This window comes from Pleuronectes platessa, chromosome 6 (assembly GCF_947347685.1).
Source record: "Pleuronectes platessa chromosome 6, fPlePla1.1, whole genome shotgun sequence".
In the NCBI taxonomy this organism is placed as follows: domain Eukaryota; kingdom Metazoa; phylum Chordata; class Actinopteri; order Pleuronectiformes; family Pleuronectidae; genus Pleuronectes; species Pleuronectes platessa.
This window is the reverse complement of record NC_070631.1, coordinates 23,468,166-23,491,855: the sequence shown is the minus strand read 5'-3', so window position 1 is coordinate 23,491,855 and position 23,690 is coordinate 23,468,166. Positions and strand designations below refer to the sequence as shown.

The 23,690-nt window shown below is 40.4% G+C and overlaps 2 protein-coding genes across 2 annotated transcripts in view; both read left to right on the top strand.

Moving 5' to 3' along the window:
- The window catches only part of plxnb1a (plexin b1a), a 64,701-nt gene extending 54,731 nt beyond the window's left edge, over nucleotides 1-9,970 (top strand). The window contains exons 31-39 of the mRNA XM_053425464.1: nucleotides 336-439; nucleotides 590-674; nucleotides 1,441-1,613; nucleotides 3,037-3,197; nucleotides 4,408-4,555; nucleotides 4,900-4,964; nucleotides 6,868-6,943; nucleotides 7,079-7,153; nucleotides 7,517-9,970. Of these exons, the coding sequence (XP_053281439.1) occupies nucleotides 336-439; nucleotides 590-674; nucleotides 1,441-1,613; nucleotides 3,037-3,197; nucleotides 4,408-4,555; nucleotides 4,900-4,964; nucleotides 6,868-6,943; nucleotides 7,079-7,153; nucleotides 7,517-7,621 (992 nt within the window). The 3' untranslated portion in view covers nucleotides 7,622-9,970. The remainder of the gene's footprint in view (nucleotides 1-335; nucleotides 440-589; nucleotides 675-1,440; nucleotides 1,614-3,036; nucleotides 3,198-4,407; nucleotides 4,556-4,899; nucleotides 4,965-6,867; nucleotides 6,944-7,078; nucleotides 7,154-7,516) is intronic.
- Nucleotides 9,971-13,242: 3,272 nt separating this feature from the next.
- Nucleotides 13,243-20,527, top strand: si:ch211-220i18.4 (SRSF protein kinase 3). Its single transcript, XM_053425463.1, has 12 exons — nucleotides 13,243-13,289; nucleotides 14,811-14,914; nucleotides 15,571-15,679; nucleotides 16,437-16,524; nucleotides 16,711-16,798; nucleotides 17,030-17,136; nucleotides 17,822-17,990; nucleotides 18,357-18,433; nucleotides 18,895-19,002; nucleotides 19,597-19,666; nucleotides 19,843-19,935; nucleotides 20,343-20,527. Exons 1-12 carry the CDS (start codon nucleotides 13,243-13,245, stop codon nucleotides 20,525-20,527), a joined length of 1,245 nt encoding a protein of 414 aa, XP_053281438.1.
- The last annotated feature ends 3,163 nt before the right edge of the window (nucleotides 20,528-23,690 follow it).

The window sequence follows — 23,690 nt, the reverse complement described above, 5'->3', positions numbered from 1 at the left end:
CAAACAGGGTGGTTTATCACATTAGCTTGTGGACTGGTTTCAAGTTTGGTTATGAATACTCAAGAATACAATATTTATTCAGTGTAACTTGATGAGGAAACTCATTAAACTGCAGGAAATACATTTCTGTTGGGACGCAAACATCATTACATCTTTTAATTAAATTACCAGACCTTTCCATGTGCACCTGAATATCTAAATTTGATTAAAAGTTAAAATGTCTGATGAGTTCTTGGGGCATCTGTAGAAACATATGTCATATACTATAAGCACAAACTGAATCTGCAATGAAATGCACACTACTTGACGTTGCATCAACATTTGTGTCCCTCCAGAGTGGCGTGCAGGTGTTGCAGGTCACCTAATCCTCTCAGACGAGGACCTGACGTCTGTAGTGCAAGGCTCGTGGAAGCGCCTCAATACACTGCAACACTACAAGGTCAGGGCAAGTCACAGAAACACAAAAAATACACAAACACACACGCTACCTCCATTCATGTGCAGGATAAAGCTGTTAAAAGTGTCTGTGAAGTGGTGCTTCAGTTTTTCCTGCTGTGGGAAAGTTATGATACAATGCTGTGTAACGCAGGTCCCTGATGGAGCCACGGTCGCCCTCGTCCCCAGAAACACCAAACATCACCTCCACGACAGCCATGACTACATGCCTGGAGAAAGTACGTCTCATGCACCTTTTTATGAGTCGTACACACACAAATATTATTCTGTTTCAGACAATCACAGATGTTATTTTACCTGATGATCTAAGATTCAAGCCTCTACTCTTATTTATCCTTCAGCTTTTAAAGGGAATCTCAATTCAGAGAAAATCTAAAGTATTTTCTCTTTCTTTTCTGAAGGAACGGTTCCAACATGAGAGATAATGAGGCAGTGTAGATGTGTTTTCAATCTCCTCACACCGATCACAGCCTCATCTCTTTCATGCATTAGAAACAGATATGTCCTGTCAACTGGATGAGTGAATGTTGATCAGTGCAGATCTTCTTGCAAGCATCTTGTATCATGTAGGATGAGATGGTGATCAGCTGAACATAGTCTGACCAGCCAGAGGAGGTCGCTGTTTAACTGTGTTCACACATGAAGTATGGATGAGAATCAGTTAGAAAAAGCAGAGCTGAAATCTTTGCATCATTTCAGGCTCAGTTGATCACAGAGATTATAAAACTGAGAATTTATGTTTGCATGTTGAAACAAACAACCTCAGTTTCATGCAAGGGATAGGACTCGATCAGGATTCACTTCTCCCTTCTCCTTTTTTAGACATGATTGATTATTTTCTTATTTAAAAAATGATAGAAATAACTACGTAACCACATCACGCTGCTTCAAAAATACCTCAGTTTTTTAATTTTTTATACTCAGCCTGCGTGTACATTTAACCGAGCCGAGAAGAATACACTCATTTGTCTGTCGTCCTGCCAGAGACCCCTATGCTGGATGACGGGGAGGAGGGAGGAGTGAGGCTCTGGCATCTGGTGAAAGCCAATGAGGAGTCCGAGCTGCCCAAACACAGGAGAGGAAGTGTGAGGGAGAGGGGCGGGGAGAGAGCCAAGGCCATCCCCGAGATCTACCTCACACGACTGCTCTCCATGAAGGTAACAGAGATGATGTGAATGGTATCAATCACTCCATTTGAAGAGATGTTTCATATCTTAATATAACATACATGGTTGATGGTTACATTCTTCTAATACAATTGAAGGAGCACAAATGACAATGTTTTAAAGTCCTTTTTGTGTATTCAGATAATAAGATAGATTACACACAACATTATTAACAGGACATTAAAAAACTTTTACTATTGGTTTTCCAAAAGTATGACTGATCATGCACTATATTGACCCTTAATGTTAAGAGTTTTCCATCTTACTGTAAGTAGGCCGCAGTGTTTTCAGTTTACGTATGAAACTAGCCGTTTTCAGAATGAACTCTGGAAAATGTCCAGACAACGGGGGCCGGACTTTCTCCTGAGTTTGCCTTCAACATATTAAGAAGGCATTAGGAGAATCTCTGGTCAGTCACACTCACAACTACAGACAGATCTCTGGAGTGTCTAGGTGAGGGGTGGTGCAGCAGACAGGACACCACATTTCAATTCTGCTGCAGGAATCACGTTTTTGTTTACAGCACATCGACACCAGTGTCTGACCTTATCACCAAAAAGCTCTCAACTGTTGCTTCATTCCAAGTTGACATGTGTGACTTTGTCGTCTACGCGTATCGCTCCTCTTTTTCATCCTGAAATGTTTGTATTCTTTTAGTTTTTTCCAGTTTCATGTCTGTGGCATGTTAGGAAGAATTCCTCGAACTCTGACATTTGTCTTCTCACAAAATCATCTCTGGATAATTTCAAGAGATCATCTGGATTGAGTGAATGTATGAAAGCATCTGTGTGTAACTGACAGGGAGTTACTGCACTATGATGAGCTCCCATTCTTTTTAAGCAATTCATTTTATCTGGTTCAATGGTTCTAAATTAGCCTATGTGCTATTTTGAACAAGAAACAATTTAGAAGATACATGATTTACAAAATATTTGGTATTAAACTTAATTTCCTGTATCGTTTGGCCTAATATATTGCATGAATATCTTTTTTACTTTTCTTGCAAACTTTTCTTGTGTGGTGTAAACATTACAGTGGTCTACGAAAAAATATGTATTGTACACAAATAATGTGAGAGGAATGACAGAGATATACCAATTTCAGTGTCTGGTGTCAGGTTAAGCACCAAAAACACTGAATACATATTTCCCATAATGCAGTTGGAAAGTGTCATATATTAGACCCTGCTCGAAAAATACCCATATTTCTAAAACCCATACCACAATCCACTATATAAACTTTGAACGTTGATGACATCATCAGGGTAACATGACAAAGTTCCTCCAGAGCCACAGAAAACATTTTCACAAACTAATTGTCATGTGTAAAATCAGCAGAGTGCTCCTTTAAAGAAACCACCTGATCTTTGTTTCACATTTTGTTTATGTCTTCGTCTTCCTCTGCTCTGTCTCAGGGAACGCTGCAGAAGTTTGTGGATGATTTATTCACTGCGATCCTCAGCACCAGTCGTCCCGTACCTCTGGCTGTCAAATACTTTTTCGACTTGCTGGATGAGCAGGCGCTGCAGCACAACATAACGGACCCCGAGACCATCCACATCTGGAAAACCAACAGGTAAACGGCCCGCAGCAGCAGCAGGCTACCATAAGTAAGGAAGGTACGAGAGGAAGGGGACACAGGCCAACTTCTGCTGTATGAGAAATGTTATAAACACACACAAGGGTAATTTCATCCAAAGGTCAAAGAACATCTGACTCACACTGAACATATGGACAACAGTTGGAATATATAAACACAAGGTTCGTTTCATTTGACACCAGGTATATTATAGAATGTGTCTAATATGTCATGTATTTTTATATATCAGGGGTTCCTGGATCTATCATACAATGCAGTATTAGGGCCCAAATTACAAGAATAAAATCCAGATTAAATGAGAAATACAATAGTAATACAAGAACAATGGAAAATAAAATTAAGAAATGGGCAGAAGTCAGGAAGAAGAGGACCCATGCTCAACGTAGATTGGTTTGTACCTTCTGGATTAAAGAGGTTGATTACCTGTGTCTCAATTCAGGATCTGAATCCTTCGGAGCACGCAGTCAATGAAGAGAGCAGCCTTCATGGCCTGTGTAGCCAAACCGAAATATGACTGTGTGGTCTACGGAGGCTTTCCGTGATCACCGTCACCAGCTTGTTTTGCCCTTAGTGCTATTGCCTAGCAACTTTTAAGTCAGAAACGCCCAGAATATTTAAATGCCACTTTTTTTTTTGTGTCATTAGCTGTAAAGTTGAATTGAGGCGTGATACTCAAGCAATGGACGTCTTGTTGCTTGCTGGCACCATTTCCTCTTGGAAAAATCGTTTGTCACTGAAGCGCAATGAAACCTGGGATAGATTGTGCTGGGAAGGATCCTGCATATTTGTCTGGCACAATTAAAGGAACCTTTTTAATAGTACATTCTAGTTGTAGCACTGTGACAAAATCGGTCTTTAAGGATGCAGCTTCTGTTTGAATACTACACAGATGTAACCCAACCACAGCTTGGCAGTCGGCCACGACCAAACATTCCCTCCTGCAATAAAGAGGCAATTTACTAGTATAGTGGCTCTTTCTGTGGAATAGACAGTGTCCTGCATAATCCTCAGAATGTGGTGTTGATGAGCCAGAAGATGAAATTACTTTTTTTTTTTTTTAAACCTACACTAAAGTATAAGAACAAGATGAGCCACATTCTTCATTTTTGTCTTAATATATGTAATAATATGTTTTGGCTGGAATGACTACTTATACGTGCACCCTCTTTCCTGTCTGTCCAAACAGTTTACCTCTGCGTTTCTGGATCAACATCCTTAAGAACCCACAGTTCATCTTTGACGTGCAGACTTCAGACCATGTGGATGCTGTGCTGTCCGTCATTGCCCAAACCTTCATGGACTCTTGCACCATCGCCGACCACAAACTGGGGCGGGTGAGTTGACAAAGCCAAAACAGTGTCAATATAATAGAATACTGTTCACTGGGAACACTGGGGATCTGCTATTACATATACAAACCCCAAAAGAGAAGGCAGGATAAGATGACTTTATGATGAACGTGACCATACAACATGAATCACCATATCTCTGTGCAGGGGATGGATAAAAGAAGTGATTGGAACATGACATCTTATAGTTAATGGTCGTTTATCACAATGTAAATAATGTCTGGTAATTACTATTGTTTAATAATACAAATTGAAATGTAAGAATTAATTGGAGTACGTGTTCTATGTAATAGTCAGAAGACATTTCTCCATTCGTCTCCCTCCCACAGGACTCTCCCATCAACAAGTTGCTGTATGCCAGAGACATCCCACGCTACAAACAGATGGTGGAGAGGTAAGAGTACGGCAGCCAGTGCGCCCCGCTGACCTCAGGCATAAAACAACACCAGGGCGGGGGAGGAGGAAGGAGGGAACGAGAGCAGGGCCGAGGACAATCTGTCGGTGCCAGACAGAGTGTAGACTAAGCCTGCAGGGCTCCCATGCATGGATGGTCTAAGAGCAGACTGCTGCACTTACTGCTGTCTGCTGCACATTAAATGCTGAAGATTACACCAGTATCGAGGCATCGCTAGACGAGATCTTTAATGTAAGGAATGTGTGCATTTTAAAAGCCATTTAAGTGACTCATAACATAAAAAGCCTTCACACTTCTTTTTCATCAGACCAATGCATGGAAGGGGATAAAGGGATCTAAAGTGGTGAATAAAATCCCACGCCCTTTATATCTTGGAATAATAAATAAATGTCTTGTGCCCGACCTAACAATTGTGTTTGCTTAAAGCCACAAATTATTAGTAGAATTTTTTTTTTTACTTAACACCTTTTCCAATAAGACTTTATATAAATTTGGAAGACACGTCTCCACTTCCTGTCATTGTACAAACAATATGCTAAAATATCCCAAATATGGGAACTATCAGTAAGCAACTGGATTCTCGCGTTCCTTGGTCTTGTTTACTTGGAGTTGCTCACTGCTTGTGTCCTTGGTATCAAGGAGTCCAATATTACTTTGTGGGTCTCAGCTGCTGAAAGACTAGAAGAGCGGATTCTACCCAATTAACCTAGTAATGCTTTGATTTGTGTCCTGTGGTGCGGGGGAATAAGTATTTTTTCCTGTTAAAATTTTTTGATATACATATATATATATGTATATATCCCAAATATGGGTGCTGCCATCTTTAACTTCTTACGTTTGTGCAGCCAGAGTCTGCACAGTAGTGATTTTGGTGTCGACCAATCGTGTGTCGTCTCAGCTGTCAGGCATGAAGTTTCACCCTTTTCACGTTTCTTCACAGCATCAAATAACTGGCTGAACCCAACCTACTGGAATGATAAACTTCCCAAAATGTATCAGTATGATAAGAAGAACCTAAAATACAAAAATCATCTATGAGAAAATGTTATGTGATGAGAAGTTTGTCTTTTTAGTTTGGCCCATGTCCAATCTGCTAAGATGGAGGTTTAGGGACGGTAAACATGATTAGCGATTTCACTGACTGATTAACATCCTCAAAAGTAACTTACAATATTGACTTTGACCTCCACTAGTCGACCTTCTCAACTTGATGTAGAAGTGTCCTCAAAGTGTGTTCAAATAAACTTCTGTCATAGCCCTGTTGCTCTGTCCAGGGCAGCTTTATATCTGTACATGAAATATTAACCTCATATATTTCCTTATCAATGGTCTGTTTTATTATCAGCACCTCATTTCAACAGTAGAACTGCTACTCTAATGAATATTTTCTATTGAGAATAAGAAATTCGAATGTGCGATGTTATCTGTCGCTTGTAGTGATGAATCCACTGAGAGTGAGCCGCTCCTCTACAGCTCATTCTGGTGTTATTTTCCATTTCTGTTGAAATCATGATGTTAGGAAGGTCGTGCTCAATGATACAAAACAGATAACTCCTCTCAGATAAATTAAAACCAAAGTAACGAGTATGTTTTGAAAATTTAAGGAGATGAGTCCAAATATTTGTGGTAAAATGTTGAGCTTAACAATAGGAAAGTTGTCAAAAATTCATACTCAATACATACCCGTAACAAATTTACTTACATCCTGTACAAAGTATCAGAACTTTGTTACTTCCCAACACTGTTAAAAAAGAATAAAAGTACAGAAAGTGTTATTTTGTTGTTTTCTTTTCGACAATAATTACATGAACTTCATCCCTGCTTCTCTCTCTCTCTCTCTCTCTCTCTCTCTCCCTCCCTCCCTCCCTCCCTCTCTCTCCAGGTATTACGCAGACATACGTCAGACCATCTCTGCCAGTGACCAGGAGATGAACTCCACTCTAGCAGAACTCTCCCATGTATGTTTCTCACTCCCCTTTTCCTCTTTCATAGGAATACATTTTTGAACACACAAACATTTTGTGGATCTTTCCATCTGGTTAACTTCCACAAAACATTTCTTCACCTCTCTTGTTTTTACTTCCCCAAAACAGAATTACGCTGCTGAGGTCAACTCCCTGGTGGCTTTACACGAGCTGTATAAGTACATCAACAAATACTATGATCAAGTGAGTAAAAAAAAAGGTTTAGAGAGCATTTTACTGTAGTCTACATGTAAAAATCATTTAATGCTGATATTGCAATAGATATACAGTCATTTGTTAAATATGTCACTATTTGACCCTCAGTTTGGTGAATGTGCTGGGATGTATTTTAAAGAGCCTGTCAGACTAAGTTAAGAGTCGCCAAGCTCTGATTGGCTTTCCACAAGAGGAGGTTTTGAACAGGTGTATAGATTTCCCTTAAATCCCCTCAGCCGTTCACTTCCGCTAGTGACGCAAAGGGTTACCTCCATTGAGATAGTTACACACTATTACTTTGAAATCTAAAAATGCTCAGAGTTTCATCCACCTTCTCCTCCCTCCTGTCAGATCATCACAGCGCTAGAAGAGGACCCCACGGCTCAGAAGATGCAGCTTGGCTACAGGCTGCAGCAGATCGCTGCCGCTGTAGAAAACAAAGTCACCGACTTGTGACTCGATGGACTCTTCCTATAACCTTGAGGAGAGGACAGTGGTGAAACAACGATCTGTCTCCTGGAGAGAAAAAGTTAGAAGAAGACATTGAGGGCACATTTTGTGATTCTTCTGTCATTTCTGACGTACTGACTGTATGTGAAGTGAGAAATTATCTGAAGAGGATCACTGACGCCAGCCATGTTTATTACTCCCTACACATTTCCAAGGGAGTTATTAAAAAGCACAGCTGTGAAGAGAAAAAAAGGACAAAATGGGAACTGAAGCTCATGGAAACAGAAACTTCCTCTGAACTTTGACACCTCTCCTCGTAAGGATTTCACACGATGACTTTAAACTCAACGGAGACGGATATCAACATAGATCTTTCCCCTCTTCCTCTGACTCCATGAATCATGGCGAACATGTTCACAACAGGGTTTTTATTTTAGAGCTGAGGAACGGACGCTGCGGATGGGCTGGTTGGGAAAACCCGGGAACGAGGAGGAAAAGGGAAAGAAGGAGTCGAACTTTAACTTAACTGTGGAACTTCTACCACGTTACGTGAAAAGTCTTAAACAATGGATGAAACAGATAATGACACTGTCAGAATGCCTTTTTTTATTCTGCTTTTAACTTCCTTAAATCATTCTACCAAGTCTTACTCTGTGAGGTCACTCAGCTGTTGTTGGACAGTTTGTTGCTTCGTGGAAGTGTTTTCCAGAATACAGGTAGTTTTTAATCTTGTCACTAGTTACTGTAATTAACAGATCTGGCCTTGTGTAGTCTAAACTGAAAACCAGAGTTGACTTTATTGTGAGGACCTGCTACATCTAGCTTTCTTCTCACGCTGACCCACTGCTATTGTGAATCTTCTCCTTGTTGATGAAAGTTTTTTTTATATGTTTGACCTGAGACAGTTTGGCTGAGCTGCTCATTCTCCACTCATGAACTGATCCGTCCTGAAGGAAACCATGCAATCTTTAACTTTAACAACATGCTGACAAAACCAATCATTTCCCACCATAAACGTGAAAAACGATGGATCTTATCACCCACAAAAGACCAAGCCTGACTTATTACGAGATAAATGCACAGATAAATAATAATGCACAAAGAAATTGACTCCAGATTGTTTATTTTATCTTTCTCTGCCAATTAAAGTATTGTGTCAGACATACTCCGGTATCAGTACAAAAAATATGACATTAGACAAGCGTGGGAAAATATGATTTTCTTACCGATGAATCATAAATCCCGAAGGTTACTGTGGTAAAATAACATTGAATCTAACAACATAAGTTTACAGTTATTTCATATATGTGTTTTATAGTAGATGCTTTTCAGTTGCCATGTCCAATTTATTTAATTTAAGTTTGGACTGATCTTTTTCATATTTCATTACAACATGTTTGTTACTGTCTATCATACGTTGTAACTTTGGATTTACGTTTATTCACGCAGCTCCGTCTCCAGTGAACGGTCAGCTCCTCCTCGTGGTCACTTGTCTGTTTTGCAGCTGATTCAGCTCCACGTGTATATTTAGTTTGTAATTGTGACCAAGAGCCATCGGTGTAAAGGTCTGGGGGTTTTTTCAGGGTGAAGTAAATGAAGGAAGCGTCTGTTAGCAGAACTGCTGCAAGGTGTCTGGTTTTCACAAAAACATTTCACACTGACAACAAAAGATGTGCCCTTATTTTGAGCTTTAATTTGCATTCATGTATTAGAAGTGAGAGCAGATGGCAGATTTTAGTAGTGCAAAGCTTTTATTCTTAATCCTAAACAAAATAAAGTCGCTCATTTTCTCGCAAGACCATAAATCCGTCAATGTGGCGAATAAACAAAGGTGCCTCTGTTCCCAGTTTCTCTGCCATTAAAGACTTTTCCTAGTTTTTGTTTTTTTTCAATTTAATTTATTGTCTATTTATTTTATTGCATATGTTGTTTGTTATCATTTTTCAGACATAGATAAATAATAATAAAACATAATAATGGTTTCATGTCCCTCTCTTTCAGATGTTACATCTGCATTCTTTTTTATTTCTTTAAAGAAAAGTAAAAAGTTATCTTTGGACCTCATGGTTTGTTTATATCTGCCGATCAAGTCAAGTCAAAATCAAAGTTTCAGTTTTATATGTTGCATCCATTTTAGAGGGAGAAGAGGAATATGATTTGTAAAGTTGTACATTAAAAAGAAAGATTGTCAAGATTGTTTGCTGTGCTCACTTCTGATGATTTACCATTTCTCTGTGCTGTAGTAACAAACTCCAGTAACACCCCAGTAATCATGACTTTGCTGATCTCTGACTAATTGATAGGATGAACCTATTAACAACTTAATATGATGCAATAAAGTGGTCCCAGTGTAAACAGATGTGTGAAGTTACTCTGCTGCTACACTGAGCAGATTGTGTCACTGTGCCATTGTCAGAATCTGTTGTCACTCACTTCCGTTGTGGTTGTGTCCGTTATGTCACTTTTGCATTCGTGTAGTAAATTTTGCTTTAGTGTTGTGGCTATGGCAGTTGTGCTCTGGCATTTCCATCAGTGTTGTGGCTATGGCAGTTGTGTTGTGGCTTTTTGCTTTTGTGGCATTTGCGTTAGTGTTGTGTCATTTGCAGTTGTGCTGTGGCATGTCCATTAGTGTTGCTGCTATGGCAGTTGTGTTGTGGCCTTTGCATATGGTTTACAGTTAACGAGCTTGTGTGAGATGTGTTGGCCACCGTAGATTTACTGACGGAGAGAGTGAGTTTTTATCATACGTTGCAACCGGGCTGAAGTTAAGTCTGTTTACAGAAAAATTTACAGCTGCAAAATTACTCAAAGCTGCAGATTTAATAATTCTTACAACAGTAACACACTCACAAGAGGAAAAATAAGACCATCCATGCTATCACATCATGCGAGTAATATCTTTGGTTAATTTCATGTGAGTCATGACTAATTCCAGACTAACCCTGTGTGTTGACACCAATTGAAACTCATGCTTATGGAGCTTTTTTCTATCTTTATTCAAAAGTGTGGCCTTTCAGTTTGAGATTATGACTTAATGAATTTATGTTCAGATTTTGTATTATTTTTCATCAAAACCCTTCCCTTGCACTCAATTGGCCCGTTTGCGTTCGTTATACTTCTGAGTGTCCCGTGCGGGCTGTTACTCTTTAACAGGGTTCATCCACTCCCGCCCTCAATGGCGGTCAGATTAGAGTAACGCGTTACTAAGTAGCGCGTTACCGGCATCACTGTTGACCATTGATCAAAACTACAACTGGCATTCTATCTGTTTTGGAGTTTTTAGAGGGTTGTTTCACAAAAAAATCCAGGAGCAGAGGAGAATTCTGAGAGTAGAAAATTCACGAGCGCACAGAAAAAAAAAACGAGTGTGGAGAAGGGCTGAAGCTGGAGGGCAGGAAATCCGTGCGAGCAACAATTTATCTGAGTGCAAACACACTGTTGAGCAGAAGCTCAGCAAATGTAAGTGCAAACAGGGGCTAGTTGAGTACAAGGGCAGGTTTTGATAAATTCAACAAGTAATGCGCCTAAACTGAAAGACCATGCACTCGAACACGATAGGAAAAAAGCTCCTTACTCGCTTAGTGTCAGCCAAGTTGTTAAATACTTCCTGTTGTCAGGGAGCCTGACTGGAGGAACTCCATGTTTGCACATCACCTCTCACAGCAGACTATAAATCTGGACATATAAGCACCTCACACTGGTGTGGGCCTCACTCTGAGGTCTGTTGGCTTATCAAATAATTCACATTCCAAGGCCTGTTTTATCCAGACACAGCTGTTATTTGTCAGAAACAGAAGACATAAACTGTTTCTAAACACATCATTTGCCATCCAGAGTACCATGTGATCGCTGTGTGTGTGCTTTGGTTGAAGCGTGATCTATGAAATATAAACCCTTCTGCAATAGTTTAATGAGAAATGTGATGTCTGTGTTCAAGTGTTAGGGTTAGTGTAGAAATGAGCAGCATCATCATAGCAAATGAATGCAGGTCAGGTTTCAGTCTGTGTGGGGTCAGACAGGTCAAACTGAAGGTCAGGGGGAGTCTGTGCATGTGTGTGTATAAATGTTAATTTACAACCTCCTTTTGTTCTTGGGTTGTTGTTTACATTTGACGGCTCATTTTCTTATTCTATTTTTTCTAATCTATATTTTGTATTTACTTTCGGAGAAGCACTTTGTACCCGCCCACTTTTACATGGTCATATAGGTCTTAATTGTACTTTGTGAATAGGTTGGTGAATGGGTTGGTGAATAAATAAAAACATTGCGACAGCAGATATAAAGTTCAGACAATGTAGGTTTAATTTGTCCTATTGTATCAATATATATATAACATCATGGCCCCAGTGCAAGGTAACGCCACTCCATCTATGGTGATGTCTAAGGTCAGGAGAGTTTAAGGGCCCAGATAAGAACCTGTGATAACATGTCATCTGACAGAGGGCAGTTATTCACGTGAGGTTGAGTTGCCCTTCACACACACACACACACACACACACACACACACACACACACACACACACATATTACCTTCTCACTTCTCATTTCTCTTCCTTCAACATCATCAGTGTTTTATCTCTCTCTCTCTCTCTCTCTCTCTCTCTCTCTCTCTCTCTCTCTCTCTCTCTCCCTCTATCTATCTAAACTTGTTTCTTTATTACCCAGCTGCCCCCTCTCCTGGTATCTAAAGAATGTGGGACATGTCAGAGAGGGAGTGTTAACAGTGAGGTTTTGGCTATGGAAAGAATGGCAGTTTCTTGAGCATGGGCTATAAATATTCATTTTGATAGATTGACTGACACACCTACACACAAACACACACATAATAGCACGATGGAGGTTAAAGCAGATGTTTATTTAGAACCACATATTTCTTATTTCACTAAACTCTCTTTGAAGCTTTTGAAGTAAACTAAGGGTTTCAGGTTACAGTAATCACATAAATACATATAAACACATTCACACCTCATCATGGGTAACATGCCCATGAAAACCTTTGTTGTGATATTTTATATTGTGTTGTAAGACTGAGATCATTCCTGAGCCAGGTTTAGTCATTTCTGATCCCAGTGGCCTAAAGGCCAAACTCCCCATGAGACGAGGGTGGGAGAAAAGGTTCAGCAGCTGTCGCTCCCTCACCTCCTCAATCCATTGGGTCTCACGCGACACTCCTCTCATCTTCAGCCCCTGTGCTCTCTGCTGTGGCTCTCCCACAGTAAGTGAGAAGCAGAAGTGGAGGAAGAGCACTCCAGATGGAGGGAAACAGTAGAGCTTCAGGTTGACTCAGACCAGGAGTGAATCCCATCGCAGAGCAGGTAGAGGCCTGATAGGCAGTGAGTTAGGAGGCTGTTGGGGATTTCCATGTTTAGATCCTGCTGACTGCTACTGCTGCAGTTCCCAGTCTCCTGAGAGATCGAGCCGGACCCTCCCCCTAATTTCTCTAACCTGCTCAACTGTTCTCAAGTGGACAACATTAAAAGGTGCAGCAGCTTCATACACTACTGCTACTGCATTTGTTTCTCTCTTCACTTTGAGATTTGATCTCTGCAGACGACACATATCTTCCTCTGTTTAACTCGATACCAGCTCTCTGCAGACTGTATCTGCTGGGTTGGCTGAAACCCACCATGCAGAGGAGTCGCCACTCAGCTGATACAGCTGCTCAGCAGCAAAGGTGAGTAATATAATAATCTCTTCTCTCGTCCTGTGTCAATGCTCCAAAGCTACAGTTTAAGAATTTTCCCCTATCATTCGTTTTTTTATAAACAGTCTATGGTGCAGAGTGAATTTATAAGACGTTGTGTGCATCCTTCCTGGTTTATCAGCAATGTCGACATTTTATATTCAATGTTTTTTATAAAACAGAATTCTCTTCATTACATATCATTTCTGTGATTCATACATACATTTCAATGATTTACTGAACTGCTGCTAATTTTGCTTTTTTCAATTTCAGAAGTGAATTAAGCAACCGACACAATCACCAGTCCCAAGTTTACTAAAAGCTCTGTTCATCAATTTGATGGAAAGCTTTGCAACAAATCAAATTTTTTTAGTTTTAAAATTCCCAAACAGGAAGTGATTCTATCATTGTTGTCATGACAAAGATCAGTACCTGTCCTGTTTGTCCGTGTCTCAGTCCGATGCTTTAATTTTTTTTGCTGTAGTTTATCTGAGGACGTATAGGAAGATATCTTCAACCTGGTCCACAGACTGAAGGCCCTCTACCACACCCCCACTGACTGCTACTGAGCACTGGTCACCTGTTATTCAATTGTTATTAATGATGAAAGTATTGAGTGTGCAGATCACACCAAATTGGTACTAGACTTTTTTCGGGCATGTGAAATGTGAAGTTGAATGGGTAGCAAGATCGATAGACAGATAGACAGATAGACATACATTTGAGGAATTAGTAGCTAGATACCTACACAATCCTCTTGAAACACTTGAAGCAACTATTAAACTAAAGAGGGAATAAGTGCATAAAATGTCCCCAGCTGTGAACAAGACTCAAAATGAAGGAGACAGTTCTTCTTGCTTATTCAATGTGTCATTGGCGCCTTATATTCTGGCTTGATCTCATCAGAATGCTCGGAAACATTTTTCTTTTATCCCCAAGGTCACAGCGATGCATATCAGAGCAGTTAGTTGAGCAACGCAGTGCACAAATAGAACCAGCATTATTTTAGGTATCATGGAGGTAACTTAAATGGTAGTTCAGAGTTTGATAGGTCTTCACATTAGACATTTTACAGTGAATCTTAAAACAAACGTAACCTTACGTCAAACTCCCAAGTGTGTCCCTCCAGCCAAACAGAAATCAGACCTGCGGTCTGTATTTTCAGACATGACGTGGTGCAAACTCTCTCAGTCCATTCATTATCCAAGCAGCTGGGTTGCATAGTTATCAGGTTGCAAGAGGACATACTGCAAAATGATTTAGAGCTGAGTCAGAAATAGTGCAACTTCCGACGCTGCTTGCGTGCTCTTGTCCAGGCAGCAGGACAAGTTTCCATGGCAGGTTGATTCTATGGGAAACTCTAAAAGTAGTTCAACTCTCCCAGCTGCCCCCAGCAACTCAACACTGACACACACTCACATGCACTTGCTGTACAGGCAGTTAAACTAAAGACTTGAACCAAGGTTTTCACGTGACATGCCTGTGCACATGTGTGTGTGTGTGTGTGTGTAGGAGTGAAGCTGGGTCATCTAATAGTTTCAAAGCCCTTGGATGCCATGAGCAGCTGGACCCAAAGGACAGCCTGGAGTCCGAGGACCCCGGAGAATACTGTTATGGTACGGAAGAGTCTCTCAGCTCACTCTATCATCTGCAGATGTGTTCATCGCGTTTTCACCTTTTACACGCAGCCTTACAAGCAACTGCAGCTGTACACCTCTTCATTCTACGGCATACATGACATGTCAGACATATCAATTGCATCCAAAGAGTTGTAGTGCTATTGCAATGCTAAAATAAATAATCATAATCATAAGAGAGTCTTTGGTCAGCTGCAAATTTTTATTACAATGTAGTACTACAATACATGTGTACTACTTTGAACCACAATGTGGTACATATTTCTTTAAACTTAAACTTATATCAGGCTAAATTTTAATAGAAATTGAGACTCAACCTCAAGATCTCCCGCAATTTCCAGGACATGGGGCTGGTCCAGGTGTGTCATGCATCATTTTTTTCCGTGTTCCACTGGCAGATTTGAATGTAGCACTCCGTACAGATATGGTACTGTTAAGAGGAAGCTGTAATGGCAGAAAACAACTCTTCAAACACAGAAAAAAAAAAAAAGAGTATATGAAAAGGTTTGACATTTTAGTCACATAGCGAAACACCCTGTGGTCAAAGTTAAAGCTAATTAAAGAGTCTCATATTGACGAGCAAAATAATTCTGCCTGGTTTATTATTCTATTTCGGCTGTCTCTTGTCTCCCCAGGTGGGTACCACCCTGTCCAGATCGGTGACACCCTCAACAGAAGGTATCAGGTGGTGTCTAAGCTTGGCTGGGGCTATTTCTCCACTGTCTGGCTGTGTCTGGACAACAGGTAAGGCTATTAAGTTTACCTTTAGGGCTGAGGACAGGGGCTGTATCCAATTGTATGTTAAATACAAAAAAGATGTATATATATTTATGTTTATATATTTTTTTTTTTAGAAAAAGAAATCCTTAATGAGGGGAAAGGTACATATGTTTTATTTAATTTCGCAACCTTGTATGGACTACTAAAAATAAAGAAGAAAAGTTAAAATTACATCATACCGTATTGCATCACATCTTAGTGTAACATATGGTATTGTATCGTATCATATCGATAACATATCTCATCATGTCATACCATATCAAAAAAGTATCATATTGTACCTTAGCGTAACATATATTGTATCATATTGTCTCCTATTGATCAGTATAGTAACATATTGGATTGTATCATACTGTACAGTATTGTATAGTCTTGATAACATATCATAAACTGTACCATATCATATCAAATCATATGGCATTGTAACAGGTTGTACCTACCATATTGTATCCGATTGTATCCGATTGTATCATACATAACAACCCCCTTCACCTTTCTAACCTCCTTTCACCCTCTGATATTCGTGTACAGTCCCTTCCATGAATAAAGAGAAAGAGTTGAACTTGACCTGTATATTGCAGTGATTGTAATTTTTTTTTCCTGTGAAAGATTTTAAAGTGATCAAGATGTAAAACATGTTTGTATGACTCTACATCCCAGCTCCTCTTGGATTCAGCAGAGTGGACGGTTCTGTATTCTGATGTGGTGTCTATGTCAGCAGGCTGGGTCGACACGTAGCTGTGAAGGTGCTGAAGAGTGGAGCAGGCTTCACCCAGGCGGGGCAGGATGAGCTGGCTCTCCTACGATGTGTAAGTTACTTTGTGTTTCTCCACTCTAACACATCTTTCTGCCTAACTCCCTCTCTGCTTTTCTTTCATGCCAATAACTCACCTTATGCTCCTCCTCATTCTCCTACCATCTTACCCTCTGTATTTCTCCCTATTCTTCTTCATCGTCGTCCTCATCTTCCTTTCTCTCCTCCTCTCTGTCATCAGGCGTGTGGCCCTACGAGCCGTCATCCCTCCAGGCCAAGGATAGTTCAGCTGCTCGATGACTTCAAGCTGGCTGGGGTCAACGGGGTCCGTATCCTTTTTACAGCCTGTCATTTCTAAACCTGACACCGAGTGCTGAGAAGCTGTAATGCTCGGAGGTGTGTGCTTGTGTACAGTACACGTGTGTCTACTGTAGACGCAAGCGTTAAGTAAATGCATCTAGTAAAACAAGTGTCTCTGTATGTTTGCTCACTGATACACTACAGTATTACATCATACATAGGTTTGGTTTGTATTTCTGACCTTAACACCGGGTGGTTAGATATGTGCCTGGTGCTTGAGCTTCTGGGGCCTGATCTCAGATGCTGGCAGCTATGTTTTGGGGATCCAGGACTGTCACGACTGTGGGTCAAACAAATTCTTACTCAGGTAAAGTACAAGAGTTGTTAACAAAAGTAAAAGCCTCCCAAATGAAAATATTATCCTATTGGCAGCAGGACATTAATTGTACCAAGAGGCTGCTGCATTTCACTGAAGAGGAGTGGATCTATCTTTGGATGCTGGTTGTTTGTAAATCTAGTAAATATATTATAATGCAGAAGCACCACCTAGCTGCACAAGATTATATCTTTCATAATTTAGAATTAAATCTAAATTCCAAAGATAAATTTTATAAATTATACTACACTTAGTAAAATACAGTAATTAGCATACTAGGGTTAGGTTATGGTTGCTAGAGGATAAATGGGCCAATTTTAGACCAGATTTGCCCTTTCGGACATTCACAGGGGTCTTTTCCAGAGAGCAATCGGTGCTGATTATCTGCCCAAATATCCTGAGGTGTGAGGGGTTTACAAAACAATAATTACAAAACCTCCCGATCTCTTTTCATAAATATCATACATGTTTAATATTTACAATGATCAAGTCAGAAAGAGAATTGCACCAACGAGAGAGAGAGAGAGCTGACCGGGAAGCGTCACCAACCGGATGTTGTGTACTTGGTCTCATCACCTCAGCAGCCCTTAGCAGATTGATAACACTGTTGTGTCTCTATACTTAATATGAAACTACAGAAGGAAACATCACGATAGCCCTTCTGTGTTTTCACAAGGTTCTGCAAGGCCTGGACTACCTGCACACCCGGTGTAAAATCATCCACACTGACATCAAGCCAGAGAACATCATGCTGTGCCTGGAGGAGCAGTCCCAAAACGCACCAGCAGGGGCCAGTAGCTCCTCCTCCCTGCTGACTGGGAAGGAGTCTTCCTCCAAGTCAACAGGCACAGTTGGTTTTGTTGTTGCTACAAGTGCTGGAGGCTTTAAGAGCATATTCTCTGGTTTTAATATTGAGCTGCACGATGTTTTCATCAAATATGTTTACAAAGCAGATTACAAAGTTGGTTTATTCCAATGTAATGGTATAAACTTAATAAACAATATGTGCTGCGTGTAGCACTAAGGTGTTGGATATATTTAAAATGTTAGGTCAAAATATGTTAGTTAGATATAAGTAAATGTTTTCAGAATAATTGTACCTGTTCTCAAGCAAAGACATATCACAGATGAACTAATAGTTGAATGTGGCACAAATCATTCCTCTTGGAATGAATAAGATGTTGTACTATATGATTTATTGTTTCTTTCAGAGAAGCAGCCTGTGAACCCTTTCAGTTTGAAGGAAATTAAAGTGAAGATTGCTGACCTGGGCAGCTCCTGCTGGGTGGTCAGTAGCTCTATACTTTACACACGGCCACTGTAAAGCTTGATTTATCACCTTAGCCCAGTGTTAATAGTGGGTGATAGTTTTTGTTTTTGTTTATTTGTTTGTTGAATAGAAGAAGCTGTTCTCAAAACAAACGGGATGGAAACCATTGCAATTATTTTGGGTAGCTGTCAATGAGAAAAGCACAGAAAAAACCTCAAGTTACAGAAGTCTCATTGCTTTTGGTGAGAAGATGAAGCAGAAAATAGTGACTGAAAAAGCCTCTTGTGGATTTAGGCAATGCCCCTTGATTCCAATGGGATGGTTTATAGTCATCACAGCGTTCACCCATATGTTCAGAATACACTGTTTCATATGCTTATGCTCTTTAAAGCTAGAAACCCAGAGATGTCGCACACTAAAATGAAATCCTACAATTTATCTTTTTTTCCTGCTCTATCTTTCTTTCTTTCTTGGCCCAGTACAAACATTTCTGTGAAGAAATCCAGACGCGACAGTATCGCTCACTAGAGGTTTTACTGGGAGCTGAGTATGGTCCGCCTGCTGACATCTGGAGTGTTGCCTGCATGGTAAGAGGGAAAAACCATGCAAAGACATGCGAAGCCTGATTCAGTAAACTCTAACTTTATACAGTATTTAAATGTTTGCTTTGACTCTTTGTTTCTTATGAGAGCAAATTAGCATAATCAAACAACAGCATTAGTTCTAATATTTTGGAGAGATTACATTTTTCAAAGTAAACAAATATGGACCTAACACTGAGCCTTGAAGAACCCCGTATTTCACCTTTTCTAATTGAAAAGAGCACCAGCTTCTTAAATAGGTTTCAACTGTTTTATAACAGTTAAGGTGAAGTAAATGTAATGACTGACCAGGGTGTGGTGTCAAAATAAAGGTATTCATATCTGCAGGGATTATTATGTTATGAGCATGAAAAAAGAAATTTATAGAAAAGTTTCTACACGTTTATTAGGAGTCACCCTCTGGGAATCATGGATGTCCATACTAAATCCTGTAGTCTAAATCTTTTGATACAGATTGCAACAAAAGACATAAACAAACAAAACATGGGGTCAACAGTCATGGTTGAGATCATTCCTCTTTATAGATGATTAATAAGGCCACACATCTTAACCGTTGGTTTTCTCTCATAATTCTCTCAGGCATTTGAGTTTGTCACTGGAGACACGTTGTTTGAACCCAAAGCCCGCGAGTCCTTTTCCCTGGAGGAAGGTAAACTCTATTACAGTGTGCCGACATTAACATAAGTGTGACAAGTACTGGCACGGGATTATATAAGATTACACTGTAGCTGCATTGTAATTGCTTAGCAGTGCATGCTTGTGTGTAGTGTAGCATCAAGTGTCTCGAGCTTTCATGCATGTGTTTGTTCTCTACGTCCTTCTCAGACCACATAGCCCTGATCACGGAGCTCCTGGGTAAAATCCCACCAGCTGTTGCTTTATCGGGCAAATACTCAGCAGATTACTTCGGGCGCCGAGGTGAGACTCCTACTTATTTTGGACCTGGTTAGGTTGTACGACTCCACTCATCTTTTTCACTGCAAATCTGTTTATAATGACCTGTGCAAGGGAGGTCATGTTTTCACCCCTGTTTGTTTGTTTGTTGGGTTGTTTGTGAGGACGCTTACCAGAAAAGCTACAGACAGATTATGATGAAACTTGGTAGAAAGATGTGGTATTGGTCAGGAAACAACCAAGTAAAATGTGGTGCAGCTCCAGACAAGGGGCAGATCCAGGATGGTCTTTTAAAAAAAAGAAATTCACTGTTTTCTCTGGGAATAATTAATGGATCTTGAGGAAAAAAATCCTGCATATTTAGGGATCTATGTGCTAGGCTTTGCATTTGCATTTGTAGTTGTGGTGAAACCAAATGTTTTCCCCACCAGGTGACCTGCGTTGTGTCGGTCCGCTGAGGCTCTGGAGCCTTTATGAGGTTCTCGTGGAAAAATACCATTTCCGGTTGGAGGAGGCCCATGGTTTCTCTGAATTCCTTCTTCCCATGTTGGATTATCATCCCAAGAAGAGGGCCACTGCTGCAGAGTGCCTTCACCACCCCTGGCTGACCTCCTGATAGGCCAGTGGAAGGCCGTCATGTGGGCCTCATCCCTATCCACAGTCCTCACAGCCAGATGCTGTCAACAGCAAGAACTGGATCATTTTAGGCCACCATTGAATTTTTAGAAAACACTTTTTTTGTTGCTTTGGTATTGGAATTCCTTCAGTTGTCCTTACTCAGCATCAGGGAAGGAATAATAATAAGGAATAAGGAATAAGATGCTCCTCTCCAGTGAAGCCCTGCTACGCATTATACTTTTAGATATTTTTTTGTGTCGCTAAATTTTATTGTTTGACCTTATCGAGTCCAATAAGTAGAAGCTCTTATGACACTGTGAGCCACTGTGGAAATATCAGTTTGATGCAAACTTGAGCGCAGCTACTGTATTATTCAGTCAAATTGAATGTCACCAAACAAATAAGAGAATGTCACTAATATGATTCGATTTATTGTTTATCTTTTGTACAGTGTAATAAACAGCTTTAAGGGATAAAGACAGAATAATTACAGCGCAACTAGAAGTCTATTGTAAATCTATTTTATTGATATGAACCCAGATCAAACACTTTTTTGTGAAAACATTTTTATTAGAGGGATTTTAAATGTGTACGAGCACAAACTAAGGGTGTCATAATAAATACTTCCTCAGAATGTTTTATTTAAGAAAATAGTATCACTAAATATTCCATAAAGGGATAAAGGATCAAACATGTTGTGTCAGGGCGCCTCCTGCTGCTTTAAGAACAAAACTCCTGATCATATTTGAAACCTGACTGAAGCTAAAGAGATCAAACTTAACAAACGCACTTAACAAAAGTTTCATGTAAACAGTGGATGAAATGACAGTGTTGTGAGAGGTGTTCACTCAATCCATACAGAGATTTTTAAGCTCTTATGCTGGTGCTGACTACAACGTTAAAAATAAAAACAACTTTATGGAAAACATTGCCAACTCTTGAAGTAGTTCACTTATTATGTCCGATAAGCCTTCAATAGCAAGCAATATAAAGTCTAGGCCAGAGGTCTTCAACAGGGGGTCCGCGACCCAATTTTTGATTTATTTTCCAACCAATTTTTTTACACAAATTTAAATGTGTTTAAATACACATTAACATGCATCGGACATATTGTGAGGCTGATATGACCCGCTGCCTGACAACCTCCATCCGTCCAAGATTAGATAAATTGTGTGCTACCCATCAGGGTCCGACATCTCACTAATGTGGGAGTATGTGCTGCTGCTCATGTTTACTCTCTTCATCAAGATGTGAATATCAGATCTGATAAAATGATCATCAGACCAAAATTGTGTTGTGCTTTGCCGTGCCACACTTTACTGTGCCGACCTTTGAATTATTAACAAAAACACTTGAACAAAAAAATTAACAAAACATTGTCATCCAAGAAATCTACAAAAGATGACACTCTAATCTTAAGACCATAAGTATCAAATTATGATTTGACTTGTCGTCACTTAAACTTTTTACAAACATATCATTAAGGTAATTATGTCCAAAAGTCACATACATATTATACACATATTTAAATCATTTAAAGTTAGATGTCCCAGTATGTCATCCTATCCAACTGTAGGCTCGGCACACCACCAGTGGGTTTTCTTTATAAACGACTGTGTAACCACACTGCGTCCTGACCAGACGACACTTCTTTGGCCACGAGGTGGGCTTCATCGGCCTGGAGGGTGCAAGGAGAGGAGAGGAGGAGAGGAGGAGAGGAGGAGAGGAGGAGAGGAGGGGACGAGGGGACGAGGGGACGAGGGGACGAGGGGATGAGGAGAGTAGAGGCGAGATATCCATGAAAAACCCTTGAATGCCCACAGGCAATGCTTTATATAACCCAAATCAATTATTATGACCTGATTTTAATAGTCTACTCACGCAAAGCAGTAAAATCCAGAGTCATGACAGAAGCACTTGTCACAGCCTCGGCGGAAAGATTCTCCTGGTTTGTAGAACTTGTCTTTGTATGAGCAGATGCCTGTGAACAAAATGAAATGAGCGATACAGTTTCTCAAAGCTATCTTCTCCACTCCACCTGCTCGGTGATTATGTGCGTCTTTTATATCGAAACCTTGCAGAGACTATAAATGTCCGTCCCTCTGGCAGAATACATAAAGCCCTGGTGCACGAGGTCAGGCCCATTAATGGCTAAATCTATCAGCCACAGCAAGTTCTCCTCCCATTCCTGCGGGCTGCAGGAGCTTTCCTCATGGGGCAGTTCTGTCACCTCGAGGAGGGGATCAATAGGAACACACTGATCTGCTGTGGAGAGCCCCACAGGGCTGAATGCAAGGTCAGGGTATGGAGGACAGAGTCTGTGGTCAGCCAGTTTGGGTCGGTTTAATGGCTGAGGCTATAAATCACAATGAAAGTGTTGATATATGCTCTCTGGGCAAAACAAGCAACCCAGGGGCCAGGGTGTGGAAGGGATTCAGAGAGATCCTTTTAGAGAGAAACAGAACAAATTCTTACCTTTTTTGTGGTATAGAGACGCTTCTGAGCATCTGCTGCTCAACAGAAGGATGAGGGACAAGCAGCCAGCAAACACCAGCGACAGAGAGCATCCGTGAACGTTACTCACTGAATGCAACATGGTGAAAAAAATAATGTAAAGACACAATGGTCTTATCTTCCAGCCTGCGTTTTCAATCTCTCCGTCTCTGTATTAAAAAATTTGCTGGCTTCGTCACTAAATCTTGCGTGACTGTCGAGTCAAATCCAGTAATATCCTTGTGATCGCCCAGTAGATCGTAGTAGGCTAATATTTATAGTCTCACATCTTTACTGGGCAGAAAGAAAAGAAGAGGGAAAAAAAAAAAGAGTCCACATGTTTTGTTCTTTGGTTTCTCTCCGGCGTCCAACTTTTGTTTCAGAGCGAGGTGTGTTTGGAGTTTGGCTGTGTACCCATGCATCACTAAATATTACTTTTGGGCCTGACTCGCTGTGTAAGGCAGCGTGGGTGCTCCAAACGGACGGCCGATTGCTTCAGCGCTGGCCTCAAACCAGCTGCACTTCTTTGTATCTGTGTCCGTCAGAAACCAACCTTAATTTTAACTGTTTCTTTTGAACACACTGTACACATGTTCCCCTTCCTCTCTGTCTATTACTACTAAAGATAAACCTTTTAAAGTTAAACCTTTCCTGACTGGTGACATTGT